Source organism: Ambystoma mexicanum, chromosome 1q (genome assembly GCF_040938575.1).
Source record: "Ambystoma mexicanum isolate Mex_15411 chromosome 1q, UKY_AmexF1_1, whole genome shotgun sequence".
NCBI classification, from domain to species: Eukaryota; Metazoa; Chordata; class Amphibia; order Caudata; family Ambystomatidae; genus Ambystoma; species Ambystoma mexicanum.
In genome coordinates, this window is record NC_090922.1 from 519,020,696 (window position 1) to 519,047,193 (window position 26,498).

The 26,498-nt window shown below is 47.2% G+C and overlaps 1 protein-coding gene across 10 annotated transcripts in view; it reads left to right on the forward strand.

Annotated features, from left to right (window-relative positions):
• ARHGEF1 (Rho guanine nucleotide exchange factor 1) overlaps window positions 1-26,498 on the forward strand; it is a 1,792,426-nt gene that overhangs the window by 1,461,804 nt on the left and 304,124 nt on the right. For 9 of the 10 annotated variants that reach the window (XM_069640913.1, XM_069640921.1, XM_069640916.1 and 6 more), the window contains 3 exons: window positions 13,031-13,150; window positions 13,423-13,490; window positions 14,070-14,261. In XM_069640913.1, coding sequence (XP_069497014.1) covers window positions 13,031-13,150; window positions 13,423-13,490; window positions 14,070-14,261 — 380 coding nt within the window. The remainder of the gene's footprint in view (window positions 1-13,030; window positions 13,151-13,422; window positions 13,491-14,069; window positions 14,262-26,498) is intronic. The other variant, XM_069640923.1, reaches the window with a different exon arrangement.

Genomic DNA, 26,498 nt, shown 5'->3' on the forward strand with positions numbered 1-26,498 from the left:
GGGATGATGGCGTCATGTATTTATTTGGTACCTCACGCGCGCCTGCGCATGCGCCCAATGCAAGAGTGGCTCAACAGCCAGTGGTGTCAGGCCAGCGGACAATGGGACGATCTAGTGGTGGTCTCGCAGGCCTTAGTTCTCTCGCTACGGTGGTGGACAAAAGAAAACCTGTTATTAGGGAAAACTTTTGCCACACCCGCAGTGGAAGCCACTCTAACCACAGACGCATCCCTCACAGGATGGGGGGGCTCACCTATCCCATCAGACTGCTCACGGAGCGTGGGCTCCGAGCTTAGCATCCAAGCATATAAACCTGCTGGAACTTCTAGCGGTGTTCAAAGCACGGAAAGCCTTTCAGGAACACCTACAAGGAAAGACAGTGATGGTCCTCACAGACAGCACCACAGCCATGTACTACCTCAACAAGCAAGGGGGCACTCACTCTCCAGGACTGTCGAAGCTGTCCCAGAATATATGGAAGTGGGCTCTCAAACACAACATGTTCCTACTATCACAACATGTACCAGGGAAACTCAATCTGCTAGCAGACAAACTCAGCAGAGACTTCCCCCCTGCCCGAAGAGTACGAATGGCAATTGCACGAAGACATCGTCTTAGACGTCTTCACGCAATGGGGATTCCCGGAAATAGACCTGTTCGCAACTATGGAAAACTCACAATGCCAAAGTTACGCCTCCAGGTACCCCCAGAACCAGTCCAAGGGGAACGGTCTGTCGATTCAATGGTCAGGGAAATTTGTTTACGCCTTTCCCCCGACTCCCCTTCTCAACAAAGTGGTGCACAAGATGCACCAGGAGCAGGTTACCATGATACTAGTGGCCCCAATGTGGGCCCGGCAACCATGGTTCGCTCACTTGATGGAGATGTCCCTATCTCCCCCAGTGAAACTTCCCTGCCCGTACAACATGCTGTCACAGGACAAGGGCAGGACACTGCATCCATGCCCTCAGACCATGAACTTAGCAGCCTGGCTCCTGAGATCGTAGAATTTGGACATTTACAACTCCCGCAGAGATGTATGGACATCCTCAGGGAAGCCAGAAAACCTAATACTCGCCACTGCTATTCTAGCAAGTGGAAAATATTTGTCATCTGGTGTAGAATTAAGAGCATCAACCCAGTTGACTGCTCTCCCACTAACATTGTTCTGTACTTGACCCATTTACTGGATTCAGGTCTAGTGTTCAATTCCATTAAAGTCCACCTAGCGGCACTTTCTGCATACACCACTTCCCAACTTAAAGTGTCGTGTTTGAAGATACCAGTTATCAAGGCCTTCATGGAGGGGGTAAAGAGAATACACCCTCCGATAGCTAACCCAGCTCCCGGATGGGACTTAAATGTGGTACTTTCTAGACACATGGGCCCTCCTTTCGAACCCATGCACAAGGCAACTCTTAAAGACCTCACTCTTAAGACTGCTTTCCTAATAGCTATCACCTCCATTATGAGAGTAAGTGAACTACAGGCTCTTTCTGTACTAGACCCCTTTGTAACCGTTCACAAGGATAAGGTGGTTCTACGCACACACCCAAGGTTTGCACCAAAATTCATATCGAAATTTCATGTAAACCAGTCAATAGAACTACCAACGTTCTTTCAAAACCCTTCCAGCTTGGGAGAAAAAAGTCTGCATACACTAGATGTACGCAGAGCTGTGATGTTCTACATGCAAAGAACCGGACCACTGAGAAAGACTAATCAGTTCTTTGTCTCTGTGGCAGCAGGAAGAGAAGGAGATGCAGTTTCAAAGTCCACTATATCTAGATGGATTGTTCAATGTATCACTCTCTGTTACACTCTTGCTAAGAGAGAACTACCCTTCAAGCCAAGAGCACATTCCACTCGAGGCACTGGGGCTTCCATAGCGTTCATTGCAAATGTTCCCCTTGAGTCCATCTGCAAAGCGGCTACCTGGAGTTCTGTGCACACCTTGACAAAACACTACTGTCTAGATGCACACTCTAGATCTGACTCCCAGGTGGGACAGGCAGTATTAAGACATCTTTTCTCTACTGTTCCTTCTCATAACCCACCGCCAACTCCGGGTACTGCTCGCTAGTCTATGCACAGCATGTGATTCTAAGCAGATTAACAAACATCAGAAGACAATGCATTACTTACCGTAAAAGCATTTCTGATGGTTGTATCTGCTTAGATTCACATGCGCCCACCCTTCCTCCCCGCTCGGATGGAAGGAACATAGACATCCTTTTCTATATTTCTCTCTTTTCTGTACTCACTCACGTCTAGAAGGCTCCCTCAGGGCAGAAAAATACAAACAGAGGGACCTCGACGCGTGAGGGATTGTGGGTACAACGCACGTCACTATAGGGATAGTGTTACAGACACGCCTTGTCGACGTCCCCTTTTCGACTACGAAAAACAAAATGCAATACTCCGCAGTGACCACTGGATGTCGGAGCTATGCACAGCATGTGAATCTAAGCAGATACAACCATCAGAAATGCTTTTACGGTAAGTAATGCATTGTCATATTATTGCATACTATATTGTGTGGTCTATTTTGTTGTGTATGGGCCTAATTGTACCTTGATGCTAGCCCATCCCCTCCTATGAGGTAAGACTAGACTGCTCTGAGACACTACCATCGGGAAAGCTATGGATACCCTGATAGGCACTGCTGGTTTGGTCTTCTGAACCTCTCACAGAAAGTTACTTAAATAACCTAACAACCATGAAAAAATGTACAGGTCAGAGATCTTAACACATTTGCTAGATGTTTTGCTCCTGTTCAGGGAGCAAGTGGCTAGCAGCGCAGTAAACAGACTAGAGCAGGGTGCAACCGAAAAAAAAGTACACAGAAGTCATCTGCCTTCAACCCTACATGCTTTCTTGGCAAGGGAACTTGCCCAGGGACAACATGTGAGACTTTACTGTTCCCCTCCACTGGTAGTCGTGAGGGATATCTGTGGTAGCATATACAAAATGATAGGTTGTAGCACTCAATTTGACTTTTACAAGTAGCCTCAATGTTGACCAAACGTATTCAAGACCCAGATGAAGCCATCGAAAATGCAAGTGCATTACACGGGAGAAAAAAAGGACTTTCTTCCCTAACGATTATTGTTTTGGCTCATTTCCTCCCCAAAAATGTCTGTTCCTCTTTATCCACAAGTTTGTTTTAATCCTATTAAGGGGAGTACACAGTGGGTAGGTGAATGTCCCAATCCAGAGTCCCTGGAGAATGGGTTATCTCCCCAGGCATTGACCCCTCAAAGATTGGCGCCCCATAGTGACCCTCTGTATCACTGGGCAGAGTAGCTAGAGGACGGTTAGCTGTCTCGGGCATGTCCATTGTAGAAGATGATCAACCCTGAGCAGAGGCTAGTAGCAAGCTGTGTGCGCCACTGGGGAAATGTTTCTGGAAAATAATAAGCACCCTTGGAGGGAAAAACAGAATGCCTCTGTGGCCGTGGTCGTATACCCTGGAGGAAGCTGAGTGCAGTGGGTCAGAACCCTGGAGGAAGCTCTGGGCCCTTGGGCAAAGACCCGTATTACAAGTGGGCACCTTCTGGCAGAGACAGTGGAAGTTGAGTGCCCAGGTGTAAATTGCGTAGCTTTGGAGGGGTCTGAGTCTGTGGTATTGGTTGAGAGTCTGAAGGTTGGAACATGTAGGGCATGATTTCTGAGAAGTCATCTTACGCATAATGCACTTTTGCCTCCAAACTAAAATCTGAGATGAAAAACACAGATGTTGAAGAACTAAGTGTTCCTAAAGAAAATGACTCTTGGTCCTGGCTTGCTGGAGCACTAAATAACAACTCAAACGCATAACGCCGGAATCAAAAAATAGACCAGAATTTAAGGATTGGATCCTGGAATACCAGAGGGTTTGCTCACCTTTATAATACAGTGGTAAATGAACTTAAACATCTGGACATAATCTGCTTGCAAGAAACTTGGGTTATGGAATGCCCAGCTGCTGCAAATTATGAAATTGCATTTAATCCTGCAGTGAAACAAACGAGAGGGCGACCAAAAGCAGGTTTGATTACCCTAATTAAAAGTGGAACACTGATGTTTCTGAAAGCCTCAAAAAATATATCTCCATATATACAACTTTCAATGATCGAAATAGGAAACGTTGAAAATTGCAAAAAAGAGCTAATTGCAATTCTAAATCTTTATTGTCAACATATCGTATCAGATGAATTAGACTTCTTAGACCAAATATTCGATGTGATTGACTCGTTACAAAGTGAAGAACAAAAAGCCCACATAATACTATGTGGAGATCTAAACATGAACTCTCTTCACCTTGAAGACGCTAAGAAAAACATCTTGCAAGCGGACATGACGAAAGATGCATATATGATAAAGTGGGTTGAAGAAATGGATATAAGAAAAATGCTCCTCCTGAACGGAAACACAAGTGGAGACATACCTCCGCAATTTACATGGAGTGATGGAAAGCATCATTCAATTCTGGATTATTTCTATGTATCAGAGTCAAGCCTTAGTCAAATTACGACTCTTAACATCGTGGAAATGAAACAAAGTGACCATAACTTAGTGATTGCAACTTTAAATGGAATGCATCGAAACATCAGAGACCATTGGCAAATTCCAATTACCATCGAACCAGGAAGAAATAGAATTCGATGGAATGGAAAAAAATCAGAAAAATGTCTGAAATATTAGAAAACACCTATAAGGAAGGTCTGGACACTAATGAAGAGTACACTACATTGTTCAATATTCTGAGAGGACGTATGGTCCATCAAAGCCTAAATTCAATCATAAGCATAAGTTTGACCAAAAAATAGTTCTAAAAAAACGAGAGCTGCGAAAAATGAAAAGACAATTAAAGAAAGAAGGAAATGCAGAATGGTGGATAGAATTTAATAAAATCAAAAAAAGCTATAAAAATTGGTTAACATTGCACAAACAGAATATGTTACAAGAAGATGCCGAAGAAATGCTACAACTTATGTCAAATGGAAACCTGGCCAAATATTGGGAGGTTATAAATAAAGCTGAAGCTCCTCAAAAAGCGCTTCTCTCAAGTCTGGTGACAGAAGCTCAATGGATAAAACACTTCTCAGACCTTTTTTTGAAACAAATAACATCTATGAATTAGTTGTAACGCTCACCTGACTCCCACGGGGGCGCTGGCCTGGTTCACGCTGCTGTGACCTCGTCTAAGGTGATGCGCAGGGTTCGGAAGACGGACTGGACCGGGCCCCAGATCTGGCTTGTCTGACTCGCAGAAGTATCCTTCTGTAGGTGAGAATAGGGGGTTAACTGTCTGCGGGGTAAAGCAATCGGCCTCCCACTTACCCCTCTCACCCTCCTCAAAACCCTTCTGTGCTTCCCCGTAGCGTCTCACCTTAGGGTCTGGAAGGACGAGCTCTCCATCCTGCTTCTGATGCAGGGGCGCGTTGGTATCCAGTTACGTCACTGGATTTTCGGATGGGTGAGAACCAAACTTGCTTGGCTTCCAGGTAAGTTTTTCTATAAGTGGTTCCCCTTGTGTCCATGCATTAATGTTCTAATGCTAGTGTCTTTTTTCCCCATAGGGGCCGGGGTACGGAATGCCGGGGAACAGGCACCGACCCGAGGTGAGCGGTGAAATCCTTGTGGAAATCAGGTAAGTCTTTAATGAGTGTTTTGGTAATGTCTTTTCATTCACTCATTAACGCTGATGTCTTTTTCCCCTTAGGGGCCGGGGTCCGAAAATGCCTGGATGCGGCGCGGACCCGAAATGAAAAGGGAATGACCCAACAGGTAAGTCTTGACATGGAGGTTAGCTTCCCTTTTCCCTTCTTTCTCTCACCTTTGTTCTTGTCTTTTTCTCCCTAGGCGTGGGGGCGCGACTGCGAATCCGGATGGTCGCTGCTGAACATGGAGGCGCCCTGTAAAGGTGAGTAGAATGCGGCGCTGCAGCGATCGATGCGATGTGCTTTTAAAAATAAATGACTTCCTTTTCAGGATTGTCGGCGAAATGTCTCTGGGATGCAGATTTAGCAGGTGAGGCCTGTTCCTTCTTCTGTTCTCTTGTTCCCTTCCTTTGCAGGTGATTCAGGATGCTGGCAGGTGTGGCAGAAGTCAAGATGCAGGAGCAGACACGGTGAGCGCCCAGCTGCTAGATGCAGAACAACGCGAAGCACGTGTGGCTGATCGGGTGTGGTTTAAATAGCCTTGGAAGAAGTTCCTAGAATGTATTCTTCCTCCAATCAGGTATGTATCCTTCTCCGACCACGCCCGGGTGGTAAATGAGTCCCACAGGTAAAGTAGTTCCTTTCAGGCCTCAAGGAGGCCGGGGTTCTGCAGCATGGTCTGCATCAGGTAAGTGCACCCAAACACTTTCATAATGAGCCTGGCGCCTATGGCGCCAGGACTGACGTTTTCTATGAGCCTGGCGCCATAGGCGCCAGGACGCTGTCCAAAGGGCCCCTATAAGGGTTTGCTGGGACCTTCCCCTGGGACTAGATGTCCGCTTTCGGGGACGCAGGGCCTGAGCCGGCTCCCCGGGAGCGGGCATCGTGACATTAGTAGAATCAAAAAAAGATTGGAATCTCCAAATCCTCGAAGAAGATATTCTATGGAATATAAAAAAAACGTAGTTCCTCAAGAGCCCCAGGCCCTGACTGGCTTACTAATTATCTTCTAAAGGAACATCCAGAAGTTTGGGCAAAGTTCTGCTTTAATTTGTTTCGGGACCTACAAAGGAAAAAAGAGTTCCAACCTCATGGAAGACGAGCATTATCGTCCCCATATTTAAAAAAGGAGATAGAAGCAAGCCAGGAAACTTTAGACCGATTGCACTACTCGATGTAGTAGGAAAAATCTTTGCTACACAAATCTTAAATAAATTGACCAAATGGATGAGTGAATCAAAGACCTTTGACATCAGGCAACAGGGTTTGTTAGGGGAGTTGGCTGCTCCTTAAATCTGCTAATGCTAAAGATTCTAAAAATGGAAGCAATTAAGAACAACACAAAGGTCTACGTTGCATTTGTTGATTTAGCCTGTGCTTTTGATAGCTTCGACAGACAAATATTATGGAGAAAGCTAGAGCTGTTTGACTGTCCAGATAATATTATAACACCTATATATGATTTACATTCAGAAACCTCAATCCGCATAAGGCTAAATCATGCCGGGCTTCTATCCTCTTCAATTTTAACATCAAGAGGAGTTAAACAAGGATGTCCGCTCGGAGCAACATTGTTTAACCTTCTAATTTCCGATGTAGGTGGAGTTTTGTCAGAAGTCCAATCTTTCCCTCCTAAAATCAATGAAAGAGATCTGGGCCATATGGTCTATGCAGACGACATGGTTATTTTAGATCAAACACCAATTGGGCTGCAGCGAAAACTAACAGCACTAGAAACCTACACGGAAAGAAATGGACTAACAATCAACCCGAACAAAACTGAGATCCTGATTTTTCAAAACCTAAGGACTAAGACGAATAAAAAAGAGCCCAAATGGTATAGTGGAGATAAACCAATAGCCCGAGTGAACCAGGTTCAGTATTTGGGAGTGACAATCAACTCAAATATAAATGATGATCCTATGATACAAAGGATAAGAAGAAAATGTAGACTGTTAACAGCTCAAGGATCAGTGATCAACAGAAAATATGGGAAGTTTAGCTTAAAACCGGTCTTGGAGTTTTACCGAACTAAAGTCATTCCATCATTAATATTTGGAGCGGAAACGATGTTGGGATACTCATATACAATCTGGCCATGGTGCGAAAATACCTTTTGGACTAAGATTCTGCAATTACCGAAAGGCGCACCGATTGCGTGCCTCCGATATGAACTTGGCATGATCTCAATAAACGCACAAATTCAATGGAGTACGTTAACTTTATACCGGAAAATCATGGGGGCGGACAACCTCCCACAGTTACAAATTCTAAATCCTGGAAAAACGGAGCAGAGAAGATCCATATTTGGTATGTGGAAGTAATCTTGTGCAAAAATACTGAGGGATCTGGCCTCTGACCTTGACACATCAAAAAGAAGCTATGGGACCAGGATTGGCTCGAAACATCAGAACAGCGAAGAGCACATCGTTGTATGAAGAATGCTCCTATAGAAGCACGTGAATGCCAGAAACTTCCAAAATACCTTGAAATATTTCCTTCCAAGTATAAAAGAGGATCATTCATGATGTTCCATCTAAATCTGTATCGAACAAAAGAAAAAATGAACATCTGGAGCAAACACAAAAAAATGGAGGAACAATGTCGATTCTGTAAAAACGACAAAGAATCATTGAAACATTTGGTCCTGATCTGTCCAAACTTTGAAGAAATAAGACAAATCATTCTTAAGAGAGTAAACGCCCTAACATCATCTCAAAGTATAGAGGAGGCGTGGGGCAGACTCCATGAAGAAAGTATTAAACAAGTAACTTTTGCCCTAACATTCTTCTTGGAAGCTATGGAAAAGACCTTAAGCGAGGATGGAAAGAACGTATGATATTAGAAGGAGCCCTTTTTTTGAAGAACAAACAGAAAAAGAATGACTATTAAGACATTTTTATGTTTCTTTTTTCTTTTTTCTCTGCTTTTGTCCTCTTTTTTTTCTTAGGATAAACTGTATTTTAAAAGTTTGTAATGAACTAATGAAATAATAAAAATAAAAATAAAAAAAAATAATGCACATGATGCAGGGTCGGAATGTTTGTAGAGGTCATGCCTCAATCCTTATGTCCTCTGGCTCACTAGCTGGCTGGCTGTATAGTGTTTTTTGCAATAGCCACACTGCATCGCCCATGTGACACCCTTCTCCAGCATGGGGTCTGACATAAATTCACATGCTCATGAATATTCCCAGTCAGGCTGGTAATCCTTGGTAAAAGAAAAAAGTTTCACTTTAACTACACTGTCTTTCTCCTTCAAACCAATCGCTGTCCTCCCGGTCATGCTGCCCCCAGCCAATGACTGCCCTCTCCCTAAGCCCCTCCTCTGGCAGCCATCTTCAGATTTCTACAGCACGTTCAAGTGTTGGGATTCCTCATGTTTTGCTCTGAGCTATTCTACGTTTTTTTGTGTTTTTACATGAAAGTCCTATTTTTGTCAAACAGAGCCTGTGTGCTGTTCTCTCCATCGACTGACAAGTGGGTATCCGTTTGTCGGTGAAATTCGGCACCCCTCAAGGGCATGGATTATCGAGTTTCTTCGAAAATTCCAGAAGGCCATCATACCTACACTGCACTCTGGACCAAGTCAGAAGAGAAGAAAGAGGGAAGCACCCTTTTCAAGCTCTGCTCCAGCTGTGGACAGCGGAACATGTTTGTGGAGGACAAACCCCTTAAGTGCCTCTGTCTCCATCCGGGCCACAGAGAAGGAGATGGCCAAATCTGCCTCGGACGTGGGGGGGGCTAGTTTCATGCCATGGTCGCCTGGGCGTCTGAGCTCTTTCAGCTGACACTCGAGGAGAAGTAAGGTTTTATTTACCAGAGGCGCAAGCCCAAAAGGAAAACCATCATGGCGGTGCCCCTCCTAGACGATGTTTGGGTGGATGGCCTAGCCCTAATGAAGAACCCGGCCACTACCCCAGCCAAGAGGGATAGGCTTGAGAAAAAGAACAGGGTGCCGGAGCCACACCCAGTTACCTACGATCGCAATCGTTGCCGGACTCTCTGGTGTTGGCGGCTGTGAGGAAGAGATCGTCTAACCCCTCGTGATCGGTCCCTCCCAACAGCGAGGGGAAGAAGTTGGATGCAATGGGGAGAAAGGTCATCTACTCTGCAGCATCGACCATCAAGGCTGCCAATGCGCTGGCGATCCTGTCAAGGTACGACAGGGAGCTGTTGTGGAAGCTGACCCAAATTCTGGAGTTCCTACTGGACAACAAGTGAGTGGAGGCGAGCGCATTCCTCCAGGAGGGGTGGGGTGGCTTCGGACCATGCCATCACAGTGGCCCTGGACATCGCCGACATAGGTTTACGACAGATGGGTAATGGTGTCTGCCTCCGCCGTCGAGGTTGGCAGAAGGCCACCAACTTCCGGCAAGAGATCCAGACAAAGGTACTGGGCATGCCCTTCGATGTGGAATAACCCTTCGGGAAGGCTGTCGACGAATCCTTGCAGGCCATCTAGACGGAGACGGCCAATGCCCTAAGCACTCTCCAACAGCACCACTCTTGCTTTCGTGCCTCCAGAGGGAAGTCAGGCAGGTTGACAAAAGGTTTTGGTCGAAGCCAGGAGTTCCTGGATGCCCGCTGGATCCAAGTGTCAGGGAGCTTCACAGACAAGATGCCTCTTGACAAGCCAACATCGCACGGGGCACAGGGTTTCAAACACCCACCCCCTGACCCGTACCAGGAGACTGTCACCATGGACGCTTCCCTGGAAGGCGGGGGAGCCCACACCGGACGTCTGCACGCCAGAGGTTGTGGCTGCCGTAGGAGAAGGATCTCCACATCAATATCCTGGAGCTGCGGGCAGTGTTCTGGGTCCTCAAGTCGTTCCTTCCGTCCCTGAAGGGCAAAGTGGTGAGGATCTTTACAGACCACACCACCACAATGTTCCATATCAGGAAGCAGGGGGGCACCTGATCCCCGGCGCTCTCCAGAGAGGGCTATGACTTGCGGCACTGGGCCGCCGACCAAGAGATGTTACTTCCCCTTTCACCTGGCGGGAGTCGAGAACACCATTGCTGGCTGCCCCGGCAGGGAGCTGCGCTCCTACCACTAGAGGGAACTTCTGCAGGGTCAGGTGGGCCGTATCTTCCTCAAGTGGTGCAGACCCCAGATCGATCTGTTTGCGATGGCGGCGAACTTCAAATGCCAGAAATTCACCAACAGGTTGCACCAGCTGAGGAGCATGGGGGATGCGTTCTTCCTCCCGTGGGAAGACCTGTTCCTACACTCGTTCCCTCCGTTGCCTCTCCTGCTGCGAGTTATTAATCAACTCAAACGATGCTGATGCAGGATAATTCTACCTGCACCTTCTCAGCCTGTCAACATCGCCTCCGGTCAAGCTACCAGTAGTCGCTGATCTGCTCTCCAGAGAAGGTGGTGCAATCCTGCAACACAACCCAGGATCGCTGAACCGGAGTTCTTGGCTTCTGCAGCCCTAGAGTTCGGAGGATACGAGTTGCCGGCGGACTGCAGGGAGGTCCTTGCCAAGGACAAAGTGTCATTGACTCTTAAGTGCTACGGGCACAAGTGGAAGCATTTCGCTACGTGCTGCCGGTCGCAGACGATCAACACTCTGAGGGTCACGGCCCTGGAGATCCTTCCATAGTGTTGTCCTTGGCCAAGGCGGGGCTGGCGCACGCTTCTTATCAAGGTGCATCTGGCGGCGATCTCCTGCTACACCAGGTCTCCAGGACGATATCTTTGGTCCCACCGTCTCATCAAGGAGTACCTCAAAGGACTGTTTCGATCTTTCCCGCCGGTGAAGGCTCCGGCCCTGGAACTCAATGTGGTGCTTACGCGGCTTATCAGGGGCCCCCTTTGAGCCTATGCATCGGGCTCCTCTCAAGTTCCTCTCATGGAAGGCAGCTTTCCCAATGGCCATCAACTCTGCCAGGAGGGTGGGTGAGATCCAGGCCCTATCCTACCAACAGCCATCACAAATCGAGGGTGTTGCTAGGGACGCACCCATTCTTCATGCCAAAGGTTTAGTCGGAATTCCACCTCAACGAGCCTTAGCGGTTGCCTGTGTCCTTTCTGAAACGTTTGTTGCCGGCTGAAAGGACTTTGCACTCGCTGGACGTTGCTAGTGCTCTGAAGTTCTACGTGGCACACACAAAGAGTTTTCGGAAGACATCTCAACTGTTCGTGAACTTTGGTTCTGTTAAACATGGGAAAGCTTTGTCCAAGTCTTCCATCTCAAGGTGGCTCTCCGATTCCATCACGCACTGTCATCGGTTGGCGAACCGACCGCTGCCCGGCTGTCCGAGAGCCCATTTCACCAGAGCGTACGCAGTGACGAAGGCGTTCCTGTCTGGTGTACCCCTGCTGGACATCTGCAGGGCTGCAACGTGGAGGTCCATGCATACCTTCATGAGATTCTACTGCATCAACAGGAATTCCATAGAGGCGTCCAGGGTCGGCCAAGCAGTGCTACACAACCTGTTAGCTTGAAGGTGAGCCTGTTCCGGAAGGAAGAGTAATTGCTTCTGTTGAGCCTTGCCACCACCCGTGGTTGTGTAATGTTGTACAGCTATGTATTCTTTTCTCATGAGCATGTGACTCCATGCCAGACCCCATGCTGGAGAAGGAACAAGTTACGTACCTGTAACTATTGTTCTCCAGCATGGGTGCGGCATGGATTCACGTGCAAAACCTCCCTCCTGCCCCTATGCGGCTCTTCGGGTCATATTGCCACTTTACGTGCTACCAAATCTGAAGATGGCTGAAAGAGTAGGGTTTAGGTAGAGGGCAGTCATTGGCTGGGGACAATATGACCCAGAGTACAGTGATTGGTTTAGAGGAGAAATACAGTTTGTAAGTAAAAGTGAAACAGTTTTTTCTTTTACAGAGGATTCCTCGCCTGACGGGGAGTATTCATGAGCATGTACTGCTTCGTTTAGATTTGTATAGGCAGGAGCTTTCTTTTGGGTGTATAGGTGACACCTAGGCAGGTTTGTGAATGTTTTTTTCAGTATTTTATTTAAATCTGATTTAGAACTTTTATTGTGTTTTTTTTTATCCAAAGTGCACTAAGTTTTACATTCTTTTTAGATATGTTGACTTTTAAGAATACAATGTGCTATGTTTTTTCCTTAATAAAATTGTATTTTATTTGATTCTTAAAACACTTTACGCGGTCTTTATTTGGTCCACCGACCGTGTGTGGGAATAGGGGTAGAGTTTGGAGAACAAGTAGAAGAGAAAGACGGTTTGTTCCCTTTTGTTGAATATTGTCTATAAGGCATTGAAAGGAGTTCGGGACAAACGTCTATAAATAGCTCCATTGGTCTCTCTTAGTTGGTTGTCATTGTCATGTTTTTCAGTTTTGCGTTCTGTGCTTCAATCCAGCCTATGACAGTTTTTTTTTCTTCTCAACAGCTGGTGTTCCCTCATCAGAGATGTAGTGCAGTCTATAAAGCCTCCACCCAAGTCAACGTTGAGCATGCCGAGGCTGCGTTCAACAACCCAGGGAGGAACGACTCCCACAAGTCCTGGAATGTTAGTATCTTGTTTCTAGCTGTGCTATCTGCCGTTTCCTCCTGAAGACCTTCTTCTAGACCAGTGCGGTATTTGAAGGCCAAATATTCCAACTGGAACTAAACTTGATTATAGCACCTATCCCGCTTTGAAACACAGAACCTGTGGCAATTTCTGATCCTTCTTCTTTTTTTCAAAATCATTCATGTTACCCAGTCTTTGCATCATCTTTCATCCATTCACACTTCTCTGCAGCTCAGTGCTTTCCTGAATTTACGTTTTTTTTGTTGTAGTTATCGTGAGCCAAGCCTGAGCAGTGCAGAAAACGGCAACTCCCTGAAGGAGACATTGCACATAGATGGTGAGAAAGCAAATCATTATCTTTTTTCTCGCAATATAAAACGGCTGTTGCGTAGTCATGAATATAGAAAAGTGGGGGGAAACGCTGGCCTGATCACTGTGATTGAGGTTGTTAGTAGAACAAATGTGAGTCATTTCAGGACTGCTTTGACACTGGCTGTAATGTTGGCTCTCCGTACGGTGCAGTGCTGACAGTTTCAGAGGCCCTCTTTTGCAAGCTGTGTTACAGGATCAAAAGTGCCCCTCACAGAAAAGGGCCTACCGTTCTTATAAACCATCTTCAATTTGTGCAACAGAATATACCAATGCTTCAAGGCACAATCTCTTTGACTTGTGTAAAGAAGCATCTCCGACTTGCTCAGAAACAATTGTAGAATGGCCTTCAAAGCATATGACCTGGTGTTCTTTCTAGAACATTCTCTGGGTTGGATCTTTCCTAGTTTAGGATCAGTGAAAGTAAATCTCTCTTCTTTTCTCCATTTCTCACTTTTTTTCATGTTAGATTTGCGGTTCTGCCTTTAAACTGCCTGTTTTAGATGTTTTTTATTCAGTTTGCCTGTCTCCTCTTTCACCCATGCAGAGAAAGAGAAGGACACTCTACTGGACAATAATCCTTTTGGGGAGGAGATCCTTTCAGGTGCTGAAGATAAGCAGAAATCGGACTCCTTCCACAGTTTGGAGAGCTTTCTAATGGCCAATGACATAGATGTTTTCAAGTTGACCCATTCCACCGAAGCAGGGATACCACAAGCGGACCAGGCTCTTGAGGAAGGTGAGTACACAGTGGGTAGGTAGACGAAGGCCCCAATCCAGAGTCCCTGGAGAAAGGTTACCTCCCCAGGCAGTTGCCCCGCAAATATTGGCAACCTCCATATCCCTGGGCAGAGTCCCTAGAGGAAGTTTAGCACCGTTGGCTTTGTCCATTGTAAAAGCGCAGCACCCCTGACCAGAGGGTAGGGAACAAGCTGTGTTCCGCTGAGGCAACTATAACTTTGGAGTGCGGTTGGTGGAGAGAAACAAATTGCTGCTGTGCCAGGGGTCGCTCCAGGAAGCGTAGTGGGTCAGAAACCTGGTGGAAGCTCTGAGCTTTGGGGCAAAGACCCCTTGTGGAAGCAGTCACCCTCTTGAATAAACAATAGAGGAGGGTTGGGTGCCCGGGTGCAGAGGGCGTGGCTTGTCCTCATACAAGTTTCACTGACTAGAGCTATACTGTAGTGGTCATGGATTGAAGGCTGATGCCCACATGCTTGTTTGCCCTATGTAAAGTGTTTATTTTTTAGACTTCATCCCACCCATTCAAAGACATTCTTTTCATGGTGGCTGTTAAGACAGAATTCCATTTGTGCGGATTCTAGGGCCACCTTTTGGGCCCCTGCGTTTTATGGTTTGCTCCCTGTCTTTTCTGATCAATTGACTTATTTTCGGTGGCCAAAGTTACTTTTCCTGCCCCTGTGTTTACGTCCCTTAATTCCTTACTTAAGTTATGATATTGGTTGACCTCCTACGTAAGAGTGGTACCTTTAAAGCTCTCCATTTCAATGTTATTTTCTAGGTGATTTATATCACCCTACACAGGTTTTAGAGTGTAGGTTGGTGGCGGCTATATTTAAGGTTTGTCTTCACCAAGGATACAATACATTGTACTGCATTGCTAGCCCAGTGTACATTTTTGGTAGCCATTTTGGTACCAATATTCTTTTGTTAATTATTTTCATGCCCATTTTGTGTTTCAGGGTGTCCTTTGTTCTGGGTGATCACAAGGTAGGCTTACAATGGCTGTTCAGACCACAAGGGCTCTTAGTATGACCACAATAGCAGCCTCAATATTGGTCCTGGTTGGTTTAGGCCAATACAGGCCCCAGAACAATCCCTCTCACTTTCTATGGACAGTGACCAAGGTTAAGTGACAGTCCTATTGACCAACCAGTATGGTTGGTCATCTGACCCTTTGCCCCAAGCCCATTTTAGTAATTTATTGACATTTGACCAGCCACTTTGGGCACGGCTATTTAGGCTCTGACCTGCCACCCCCCCCCCCCCCTTCTCTCTTGTGCCTGTAACTTGAAGGAGGGAGTTTTGCCAACCTGCTTAAGGTGTCTTCCCACATATTCTGCCTTTTTTTGCCATTTTTAAAACCCTCACTTGGTGTAAGTACAGTGGCTTGGTATATCCCGGTGTTAGGGAGTATTCTCAGAAATGTGCTAATTCCTCTCTACCTTAGAGACCCCCAGCACTTCGGCTGGACTCTAGGACTTTTTAACCTGGAGAGTGAGACCTTTTTCCCTCTTTCTCATGTATTTTTCTGTGATTTAACACCGCTTTTTGGTTTTGGAGTCTGACAAACTCCATAGGCATCATCTTTGCATTGTGACACACTGCACCTTCAGTGCAGTGGCACAGGGAAGTCTCTTAGATTTCCCAATACCTTCTCCAGCATTGGATCGTTCATGGATTCATATGCTGTGAATATTTCCTGTCGTCAGGCTGGGAAAACCTCTGTTACTTTAATATATCGTTTTCCTATGGAAAACTTAGACACGGAGTGTCCTATCGATGTCCTTTTTGGTTGCTTTAGGCTGCACCAATAGGATGTCTAGTATAAATAGCCCCGCCCCTGCGGCTTCCCTTCAGATTTCAACCGTGTCCAAACTGTTGGGATCACCTCGTGTTCTCTCTCGAATTGCTCTTCGTGTTCTGCATGTGCTTTCGCTGGTTGTTTCTTTCCAGGCCCAATATGTAATCTGTGGGCCCAAAGAAATTGCTGTTTAGGCCTTGTGCGACTTGCGGCCTAAAGAACGTCTACGAGTAGAGGGTCGGGTCCCTCTCAGGACAATGCTCCCAGGGTTGAAAATTCACCAGAAGTTCCAGGCCGGAGAAGTCTGACGCTGTCACATAAGTCCTCAGCGGCTGATAAGGAGAAGGCGAAGTCTTACGCATCCTCCTCGTCGACGAAGCGCTAGTCGTCGAAAGACCAGCACCATTCCTCTTCAGGCCGTGAGTCTTCCAAGCATCGATCCAGCTCCACGTCCAACCTGTCCACTTTGCCGGAGAAGGCTAGGCCGCTGGCATCTTTGGATCCATTGGCGAGGGGATCATCTACAGAAGTCCCTCCGTCGACGGTGGTGATGTTGCCCTCTCTTCCTTTGTCGACCGTGGTGACTGCTCTGTCGTCGACCGCGCTGAATTCCTCGTCGACGGTCACAGGGGCTGGTTGTCATGATCTCTGCTTCCAAAAGGTCAGGGTTTTCCCAACTCCCTTGGAAGCAGATCCATAACCCAGGTTCCGAGTGCCAACCAGTCCCAATTGGGACCTTTTGGACCCAGTCCTGGCGCCAGTGGCACCAGGTTCATAAATATGCCCAGTCCCAGCGCTGGAAGCGCCGGGCTCATAATGCTTGGGTGGACTTACCTGCAGCAGACCATGCTGCTTACTTGCCTGCCAGTTGAGCCTCTGATCCTCTTCTGTTTGGAACTACTTTTCCTGTTGGGTGGGTCAGGAGCCACTCCCTAGATTCAGAACACTGGAACTCTTCTGGAAAGCAGGAACTCTTTTCTTACCTAGCCGTGGCTGTGGAAGGAGACACCTAAGCACTACAGGAGGCTATTTAAACCACACCCAATGGATGAATCTTGCTTTGCGTTATTCTGCATCCTCTGCAGCAGAACGCTCTCATTGTGTCTTCTGCATCTGATCCTGGGCCTAAGGAAAAAGGCTTACCATCCTGAATCCAGTCTTCAGCAACACCTATAAAGACAAGAAAGAACAGGTTAGCATTACGGTCTTCAGTGACAGCTCTTCACTTACCTGGTCAATCGGCTGTCACCAACGCCTCGCGCTGCATTCCGGCATCTGAAAGACAAAGGCTTACCTACTCCTCGTGCGCTCCGGAGGTCTTCACACTGCATTCCGGCATCTGACAGACAAAAGCTTACCAACTCTTCGCACGCTCCGGAGGCCTTCGGCGCTGCATCCCGCATCTGAAAGACAAAACAAGGTGCGTTTAAAGACATTGGGGAACTTTAATACTCGCGTGCCATTACTCCTTTCCACATCTAACCCAGTGGGTATTCCGGCACCCTGCAGCCGTTCCGAACTTGTACCTGCAAAATAAAAAGACAGAGCGCATCGTGAAGCAGGCAACAAGCGCTTACTTACGTGCTTCCAGGCGCTTCTATTCATCACACAGGCTCCATCTTCAACTCACTTCAGCCCGTCATCCGCCATCGCCGGAACCCTGCAAAACAAGAAACATCATTACTAAAGACTTTAAAGACATTAGAATTACTCGAAACTTACCGTTCGTGCAGTAAACGACGGACAGCAGTCCTCTGAAGTCAAGAGGCCTGCTCCCCTTATCCAGTGAAGAAACTGGTTACAGCACCCTGCCCCGAGGCAGATGGAGAGCACGGCGTTCACTTACCTAAGGTGAGAGCGTTAACCTTTGGGGTTCTACAGGAGAAGAGAAAGGGAAGAAGAGAGAGACATTCAATAACCCAGTTCCTTAATCCCATATTTTCTATCTGCCGACATCTTACCCTTCGAGTCAGACATACAGTGCACAGAGGTCCAGCCCAAAGAGCCAGCCGTGTGTTACACATCACCTTTGAAGATACGGTATACGCCCAGTCAAGACCGGCGCCTCTACGGGAATCAGGTGAGCGTTACAGAACGCAAAGCCTACCACAAAACTCCCGTCCAGGCGCTATGGAAACCTCGGATACCGACCAGCTAGCCCAGTTACTTGGGGAACTAAGGGCAGAAGTGCATGCAGCCCGTCAGGAAATGAACGCTCTAAGAAGGGAACTGATTATTTCCAAGGAGCGAACGGATGATCTCGCTAGACAATTGCTACAGTCACAAGCCGGACAGACCCCGTTACCCGCATCTGGGGGAAATCTTCCTTCTACATCCTCTATGAATCCAGTGCAGATCAACCTACCTGGGAATGTACCTCTGGCTCCGCCCGAACGATTTTCTGGTGACCCAAAGAGGTTTGCAGTATTTATCAATCAGTGCCGGTTGCATTTCTTATGCCGGCCAGCAGCCTTTCCAACTGATCAAGCTAAAGTAGCTTTCGTGCTTTCGTACCTTAGTGGCAATGCGGCAGACTGGTCGATCCCTCTAGTAAATCAAGATGATCCGGTCCTCCATGATTTTCAAGCTTTTCAGCTCAGTATGGAAAAACTGTTCGCAAGACATTCACAGGGGCAGGCCTTGGACAATGAGCTTCTTTCGTTGCGACAAGGTAATCAAGACCGTTTGGCTTATATTGCGTCTTTCAACAGACTGATAGCGGAAACTCAATGGCCTGAGGACAAAAGGATTACGCTGTTTTATAGAGGTCTACGTGGAGAGCTCAAAGATGTGTTAGCCCAAGTAGTGAATCCCCCACAAGATTGTTCGGACTATATAGACTTAGTCGTTCAAATAGATCACAGACTGCAGAACAGGAAGGCCGATCGTTCCAAGTTTGATGCTCGAGTATTTTCCAAACCGCCAACTCCTTCCAAAGGAGTAGACTCCGGGGAACCCATGCAAATAGGGGGTCTGAAAGGTCCTCTAACACAAAAGGAGCGGGAAAGGAGAAAACAGTTGCAATTATGCCTCTATTGCGGAAACTCAGGGCACTTTCTTCGAGACTGTCCGGTGAAACCTGCCAAGAAGGCAGTAGGAGCTGTAGTTACCAAAGTTACAAACTCTGAGCAGGGAAACGACCTCGCCCGACAAGAATAGAGGTCTTCTTGCCGAGCGTGAAAACCAGTTCCGTGACCTCGCATTTCGTGATACCTATGGTCCTCATTAGCCCTGATAATCCGGATCGATTACATGCAATTGAAGCTTACGTCAACTGCGGTGCCATCGGCAATTATGTGGATCATGAAATGGTTTTGAGGATGAATCTAACTTTGTCCCAAGGCTGTAAAGGACGTCATTACTACGGTGGATGGTACGGAGATAGCCCCCGGGCCAGTAACGCATACCACTCAAGAGGTGACGCTAGTAAGTCAAGATGGACACCATGAGAAGATCGTGTTCGATGTGATCCAGGCCCCTCAGTTTCAGATTATTTTAGGAATACCTTGGTTAGAGAAACACAATCCTCTGATCGATTGGCGAGCAAGAACGGTCCAGTTTCCAGAATGTGTCTCTACTTGTCACCCTCCACCTGGTGTTGCACTGGCAGCAATTTCTTCAGAGACTCCCCAGTTACCTCCCGAATACCTAGAATACCAAGATGTTTTCCGGAAGGATCAGGCTAACTCTCTACCTCCTCATAGGTCTTATGACTGCCAGATAGACCTGATACCTGGATCTACTCCTCCTTGTAGTAGAATTTATGCCCTCACCGAGCCTGAGAACCTTCACCTTCGACAATACCTGGATCAATACCTGGCAAATGGGTTTATTCGTCCTTCCAAGTCCCCTGCTTCTTCAGCTTTGTTCTTTGTTCCAAAAAAGGAAGGAGACCTTAGAACTTGTATAGATTATCGCGCCCTGAACCAGATCACCGTTAAGAATAGATATCCATTACCTTTGATCCCTGAACTCCTGGACCAAGTCAGAAAAGCATGCATATATACAAAGCTGGATCTTAGAGGAGTTTACCACTTGGTACAAGTAAAAGAGGGCGATGAATGGAAGACGGCCTTCCGCACCAAGTATGGGCTATTTGAATATCAGGTCATGCCCTTCGGACTTTGCAATGCCCCGGCCGCCTTTCAATATTTTATGAACGATGTCCTCAGAGAGCTCATAGATGTGTGTCTTGTTGTTTACATTGACGACATCCTCGTTTATTCTTCATCGGAATCTGAACATCGGAAACACGTGAAAATGGTCCTCGAAAGATTGCCTCAACACAAACTTTTCGCTAAGTTGGAAAAATGTGTTTTCAACGTGACTGAAGTTGAATTCTTGGGATTCATATTATCACCTGGCGGAGTGCGTATGGATTCAAAGAAGGTCGATGCAGTTCTCAAATGGCCATCACCATCCTCCGTAAAAGGTGTGCAAAGCATGTTAGGCTTCGCTAACTTTTACCGCAGGTTTATCCCCGAATTCTCTCGAATAGTCCAGCCCATCACTGCCTTGTTAAAGAAAAACAAACGTTTTGAATGGTCTACCGAGGCGGAACAAGCTTTCCAGGATTTGAAGACTAAATTTATCTCTGCACCAATCTTAAAACACCCTCGCCCCGAACTCCCCTACATCGTGGAAACTGATGCTTCAAGCCTTGCCATGGGGGCAGTTCTATCACAAAAGGACCCGGTAACCAATCAGTTGCATCCCGTGGCATTTTGGTCCCGCAAATTCTCGCCTCCTGAAATCAATTACACGATTACTGACAAGGAACTTCTGGCTATCAAGTCTGCCTTTAAGGCTTGGCAGCATTATCTGCTGGGGGCCCGACACACCGTTACTGTGATTACGGATCACCGAAACCTGCAATATTTCAAAACCGCAAAAGCCCAATCCTCTAGACAACTCCGTTGGGCATTATTCTTTGCCGAGTTTGACTTCATAATTACCTATCGACCTGATACAAAGAACGGTAAAGCTGATGCCCTTTCTCGGATGGGAGTGGAAGAACACTTGATCAACCCTAAACCTGTACCAATCATTCTCGAACAAAGAATTCTGGGTGTAATCGCCACATAATCCATAGAGGAAGTTAAGGATAAAGCCAGGCAACTTGTAACTCCAGCAGACATACAGAATTGGCATCTGCAGGGAAGGGACTTTGCAGTAAAGGACAACTTATTGTATTTCCAAGAACGATTATACCTACCCAGCTCAGATTTACAGAAAAAAGTAATCTCTTGTTATCACGATTCTTTAATGGAAGGACATCCCGGTATGGCCAAGACCTCAGAAAAGATCAAGCGCTACTTCTGGTGGCCGTCTTGGAAAAAAGATATCAGAGACTTTATAATGTCCAGTGGAGTATGCGCCCAAAACAAGAGTCAAAAGGAAAGACCAGCAGGCCTCTTACGCCCTATTGACATCCCACCTCGCCCTTGGCATACGCTTTCTATGGACTTCATCACCGATCTACCTCCATGCTCCGGATACAATACGATTCTAGTAATCGTGGACTTATTCTCCAAGATGGCGCATTTCATTCCGCTCAAAGGCTTGCCAACAGCAGCAACTCTGGCCCGAGAATTTCTCGAAAACATCGTCCGACTGCTCGGTTTTCCTTCGGTTCTAATTTCGGATCGAGGTAGTCAATTTATTTCTCATTTTTGGCGAAGTTGCTGTCGGTCGGCTCAAATTGATGTGAGACTATCGACCAGTCACCACCCTCAGACCGACGGACAAACCGAGAGGACCAATCAAACTCTGGAACAGTATTTACGCTGCATGCTGCAACAAACTGAAAAAACTTGGAAAGACATCCTTTGGATAGCCGAATATGCCTACAATAACTCTGTCCATTCGGGAACTGGGAAAACCCCGTTTTTTCTTTTGTACGGCAGTCACCCTCGAACCTCGGAGTTGGATCCCCTCCAAGATCTTGAAACACCAGCAGTAGACTACCTGCATTCTACAATCACCCAAGCCTTTAAGGAAGCTGTTTCTCACCTTCAAAGGGCTAAAGAACAATACAAGAAAGGAGCAGATCAACATCGGAAGGAAGCCCCTCAATATCAAGTAGGGGATCAAGTCTGGTTATCCACCAAATATCTACCTCTAAAAGGGCCACGCACATTCAACCCAAGATACCTTGGTCCCTATTCCATCACTACCATAGTAAACCCAGTAGTGGTCAAGTTGGACTTGCCCCCGCACATGAAGATACATCCGGTCTTCCACGTCTCTCTATTAAAACCCGTGCAACCTCAAACCCGACTAACTAAATCTCCAAAACCTATCCTAGTTGATGGAGAACTCGAGTTTGAAGTCAAAAGCATTCTGGACTCCAAGATCTCCAAATCTAAACTATTTTACCTAATTGACTGGAAAGGCTACGGCCCCCAAGAGAGATCCTGGGAACCTGCTGAATATGTCCACGCTCCTCGCCTAATCAAAAGATTTCACCGAACATTTCCTGACAAGCCAAAACCCCCGGAGAAGCCCGGTTTGGGAGGGGCCTTGAGGGGGGGTACTGTCATGATCTCTGCTTCCAAAAGGTCAGGGTTTTCCCAACTCCCTTGGAAGCAGATCCATAACCCAGGTTCCGAGTGCCAACCAGTCCCAATTGGGACCTTTTGGACCCAGTCCTGGCGCCAGTGGCACCAGGCTCATAAATATGCCCAGTCCCAGCGCTGGAAGCGCCGGGCTCATAATGCTTGGGTGGACTTACCTGCAGCAGACCATGCTGCTTACTTGCCTGCCAGTTGAGCCTCTGATCCTCTTCTGTTTGGAACTCCTTTTCCTGTTGGGTGGGGCAGGAGCCACTCCCTAGATTCAGAACACTGGAACTCTTCTGGAAAGCAGGAACTCTTTTCTTACCTAGGCGTGGCTGTGGAAGGAGACACCTAAGCACTACAGGAGGCTATTTAAACCACACCCGATGGATGAATCTTGCTTTGCGTTATTCTGCATCCTCTGCAGCAGAACGCTCATCGTGTCTTCTGCATCTGATCCTGGGCCTAAGGAAAAAGGCTTACCATCCTGAATCCAGTCTTCAGCAACACCTATAAAGACCAGAAAGAACAGGTTAGCATTACGGTCTTCAGTGACAGCTCTTCACTTACCTGGTCAATCGGCTGTCACCAACGCCTCGCGCTGCATTCCGGCATCTGAAAGACAAAGGCTTACCTACTACTCGTGCGCTCCGGAGGTCTTCACACTGCATTCCGGCATCTGACAGACAAAAGCTTACCAACTCTTCGCACGCTCCGGAGGCCTTCGGCGCTGCATCCCGCATCTGAAAGACAAAACAAGGTGCGTTTAAAGACATTGGGGAATTTTAATACTCACGTGCCATTACTCCTTTCCACATCTAACCCAGTGGGTATTCCGGCACCCTGCAGCCGCTCCGAACTTGTACCTGCAAAATAAAAAGACAGTTAGAGCGCATCGTGAAGCAGGCAACAAGCGCTTACTTATGTGCTTCCAGGCGCTTCTATTCATCACACGGGCTCCATCTTCAACTCACTTCAGCCCGTCATCTGCCATCGCCGGAACCCTGCAAAACAAGAAACATCATTACTAAAGACTTTAAAGACATTAGAATTACTTGAAACTTACCGTTCGTGCAGTAAACGACGGACAGCAGTCCTCTGAAGTCAAGAGGCCTGCTCCCCTTATCCAGTGAAGAAACTGGATACAGCACCCTGCCCCGAGGCAGATGGAGAGCACGGCGTTCACTTACCTAAGGTGAGAGCGTTAACCTTTGGGGTTCTACAGGAGAAGAGAAAGGGAAGAAGAGAGAGACATTCAATAACCCAGTTCCTTAATCCCATATTTTCTATCTGCAGACATCTTACCCTTCGAGTCAGACATACAGTGCACAGAGGTCCAGCCCAAAGAGCCAGCCGTGTGTTACACATCACCTTTGAAGATACGGTATACGCCCAGTCAAGACCGGCGCCTCTACGGGAATCAGGTGAGCGTTACACTGGTGCTCCATTGACTTCAGTGGTGCCGTGGCGGTCGGGGTCCGGCCTTGGGCCGTTGCTCCCGTTGGAGATTCTGCAGCAAGATCCCACATCGTACGACTTGGACTCGAATCCGGAGGAGGAAAGTCAGCTGTTTTTAGATCTGTCTGCGTTGGATCTGCAGCTGGCAGGGCCGTCCACGTTGGCAGGCCTGAGTGCTGTCCCACCGCAGTACCCTTTGGTGAATCTGCACTCTATGCTGTCCATGCAGGTGCTGACTACGCTGCATTCGTTGTTGGGGCAGTTGGATGCACAGCTCCCAGTCCCGCCGGGGCCTGTGGGTCCCGTGGAGAAGGCGAGGGTTGTGCCGCGACAATATGAAGATGTGGGTGCCCCTCGCCCGGGCCTCCTGCGTGCGTCACCTACGGTTCGGCAGCCGGTGCGGTCTCCGGTTGGTTTTGCCCCTCCCCGATCACATCCAGAGGAAGGGGAGCTGGTGGATTCGGATCCTGATAGTGCTCCACGTGACACTTTGTCGATGTTGTAAGGCAGATGCATGCAGTACCCTCTGGGACCACCACACACAATTAGGACTACAGGTGTTAGCCAAACCAACCTTTGGTATAAGTCTGTACCACACAGTTTTTGGTAGCGAGCTGAGCAGCCAGGCTTATCTCAAGAGTGAAGGCGAGCAGTACAAGAGGTTACACAGAGGTCTTTCAATCACAGTGGTTCAAGTAGACACTTAGACTCAAGGTTTCTTGGTAAAAACACTCATTCATTTATTACACAATCATTTAGAAAACATTTCACTAGAAGGAGACAACTTAATATTATATACCAATACACTTCAGTACAAAACTAAGACTTTGAGACAGTTTGAGCTCCCCTGAAATGGGAGCAAAATGGCAGTTCAGTTACTTAGAAGTGAGCAAAAGGGACAAGGTAAGTAGAATAGATCACATATACTTGTTAGACAGTGCAAATAGATTCAGTTCACCAGAAGAGTTCAATTCAAGTCAATAGGCCAGGCCAAAGTCAATGGGCTAGTGTTCTGGATAGGAAAGAGCAGTTCTGGTATCAAACGGTAAAGTCTTTGCAAAAGTTCTACGAAGTAGTTTAGGCGAAAAAGAATCATATGTTGGGTCTCAAGCTGATTAGACCTGCAAGTTGGGAGAGTTTCACGAACTTTCACCGCGAGAGTGGCGTTGGCACAACTTGCAGCTGAAGTCGGTGGTTCCTGGCAGTTCCTGCAGATCTCACTGTTCCTGAGCCTCAGTCGTGGGGACAAGAGGGAGTACGGACTCATGCACTGCATGGGATCATCAGAAGAAGCAAACAAGACGGAGTCACTTCGGTTCCAGTAGCTGTAGATTCAAGCATACAAGCTGGTGTCCCTCTCCTTGGTTAATCCTAACCAGCCTTGAGAATGGTATCCAGGTGGTTTGAGTTGATTGGTCCCACCAACTCAAAGGAAGAAGTCATCCTTGAAGGGCCTTCCGTGTCGAAATGAACTTGGCAATGCAGACCTGCAACAGGGCTTCACCGGGCAAACCAACGGTCCAGGAGTTGCAGCAGCCGTCCTCTTCCAGCTCATCTTCGGTTCTTTCGTTCCAGTGGTCGACTCTGCTTTCCAGTCCAAGAGACTTGCGTTTTAAACAGTTCTCTACCTTTCATTCCAGCCTAGCTGTCACTCACCCAGCAGGGTGGATGCCCTTGCCGGACAGTCAGCCAGCCAATCACGCCAGAGTGCATTTGAGTCTCATAGGAGACTAAGCACAGGGAGTTTCGGCACCTCCCTCACTTCCTGCCCACCCCAGACACTCCGATGCCAGAGGCGGTCTTCAGTCCTGAAGCCCGCCAAAGGCACACGAACAAAGGGACCAAACCTGGTTTGGCGCGCAGAGACAAACTCTAGAAGGACCTTTCCAAAAAGAAACGGCAACAAAAAGAAGACCTGGACCTGTTTAAAAAAAGGGGCTTAAGGCGCCATTTTGAAAAACATGGCTCCCGTGATTTTTTGCTACCGGTGTTCGCGGTCGGGAAACATCATGATAGTGCGTTGTAAAACCACTGCCCCCAGCCTTTTCAATAGGAAAGGGTAGCATTTGACTGCTGCATGAGTATTTAGACACAGGGGGATACTATGTAACTCCTCAAGCACGCCATTGTAAGATTTTGTGCTGGGTCTAGGAATTTGGAAAGACTAATAAAGTCAATTTCACTTTACATCCTCTGGGAAACAGTCGTTTTCCCAGAGAAGGTATCTAAACCTTTGGGGAAGTCAAAAAGACATCCCTGTGTCACTGCACTAAGGTTGCTGTGTAACACACAACACATGAAAAGATGATGCCTATGGAGTTATCTAAAACTCCATAATCAAAGAACACAAGTGTAAAACGCACATCAAAATACATGAGTGGGGAAAAAAGGCTCACACTCTTTCCAGGTAAAAAAATCA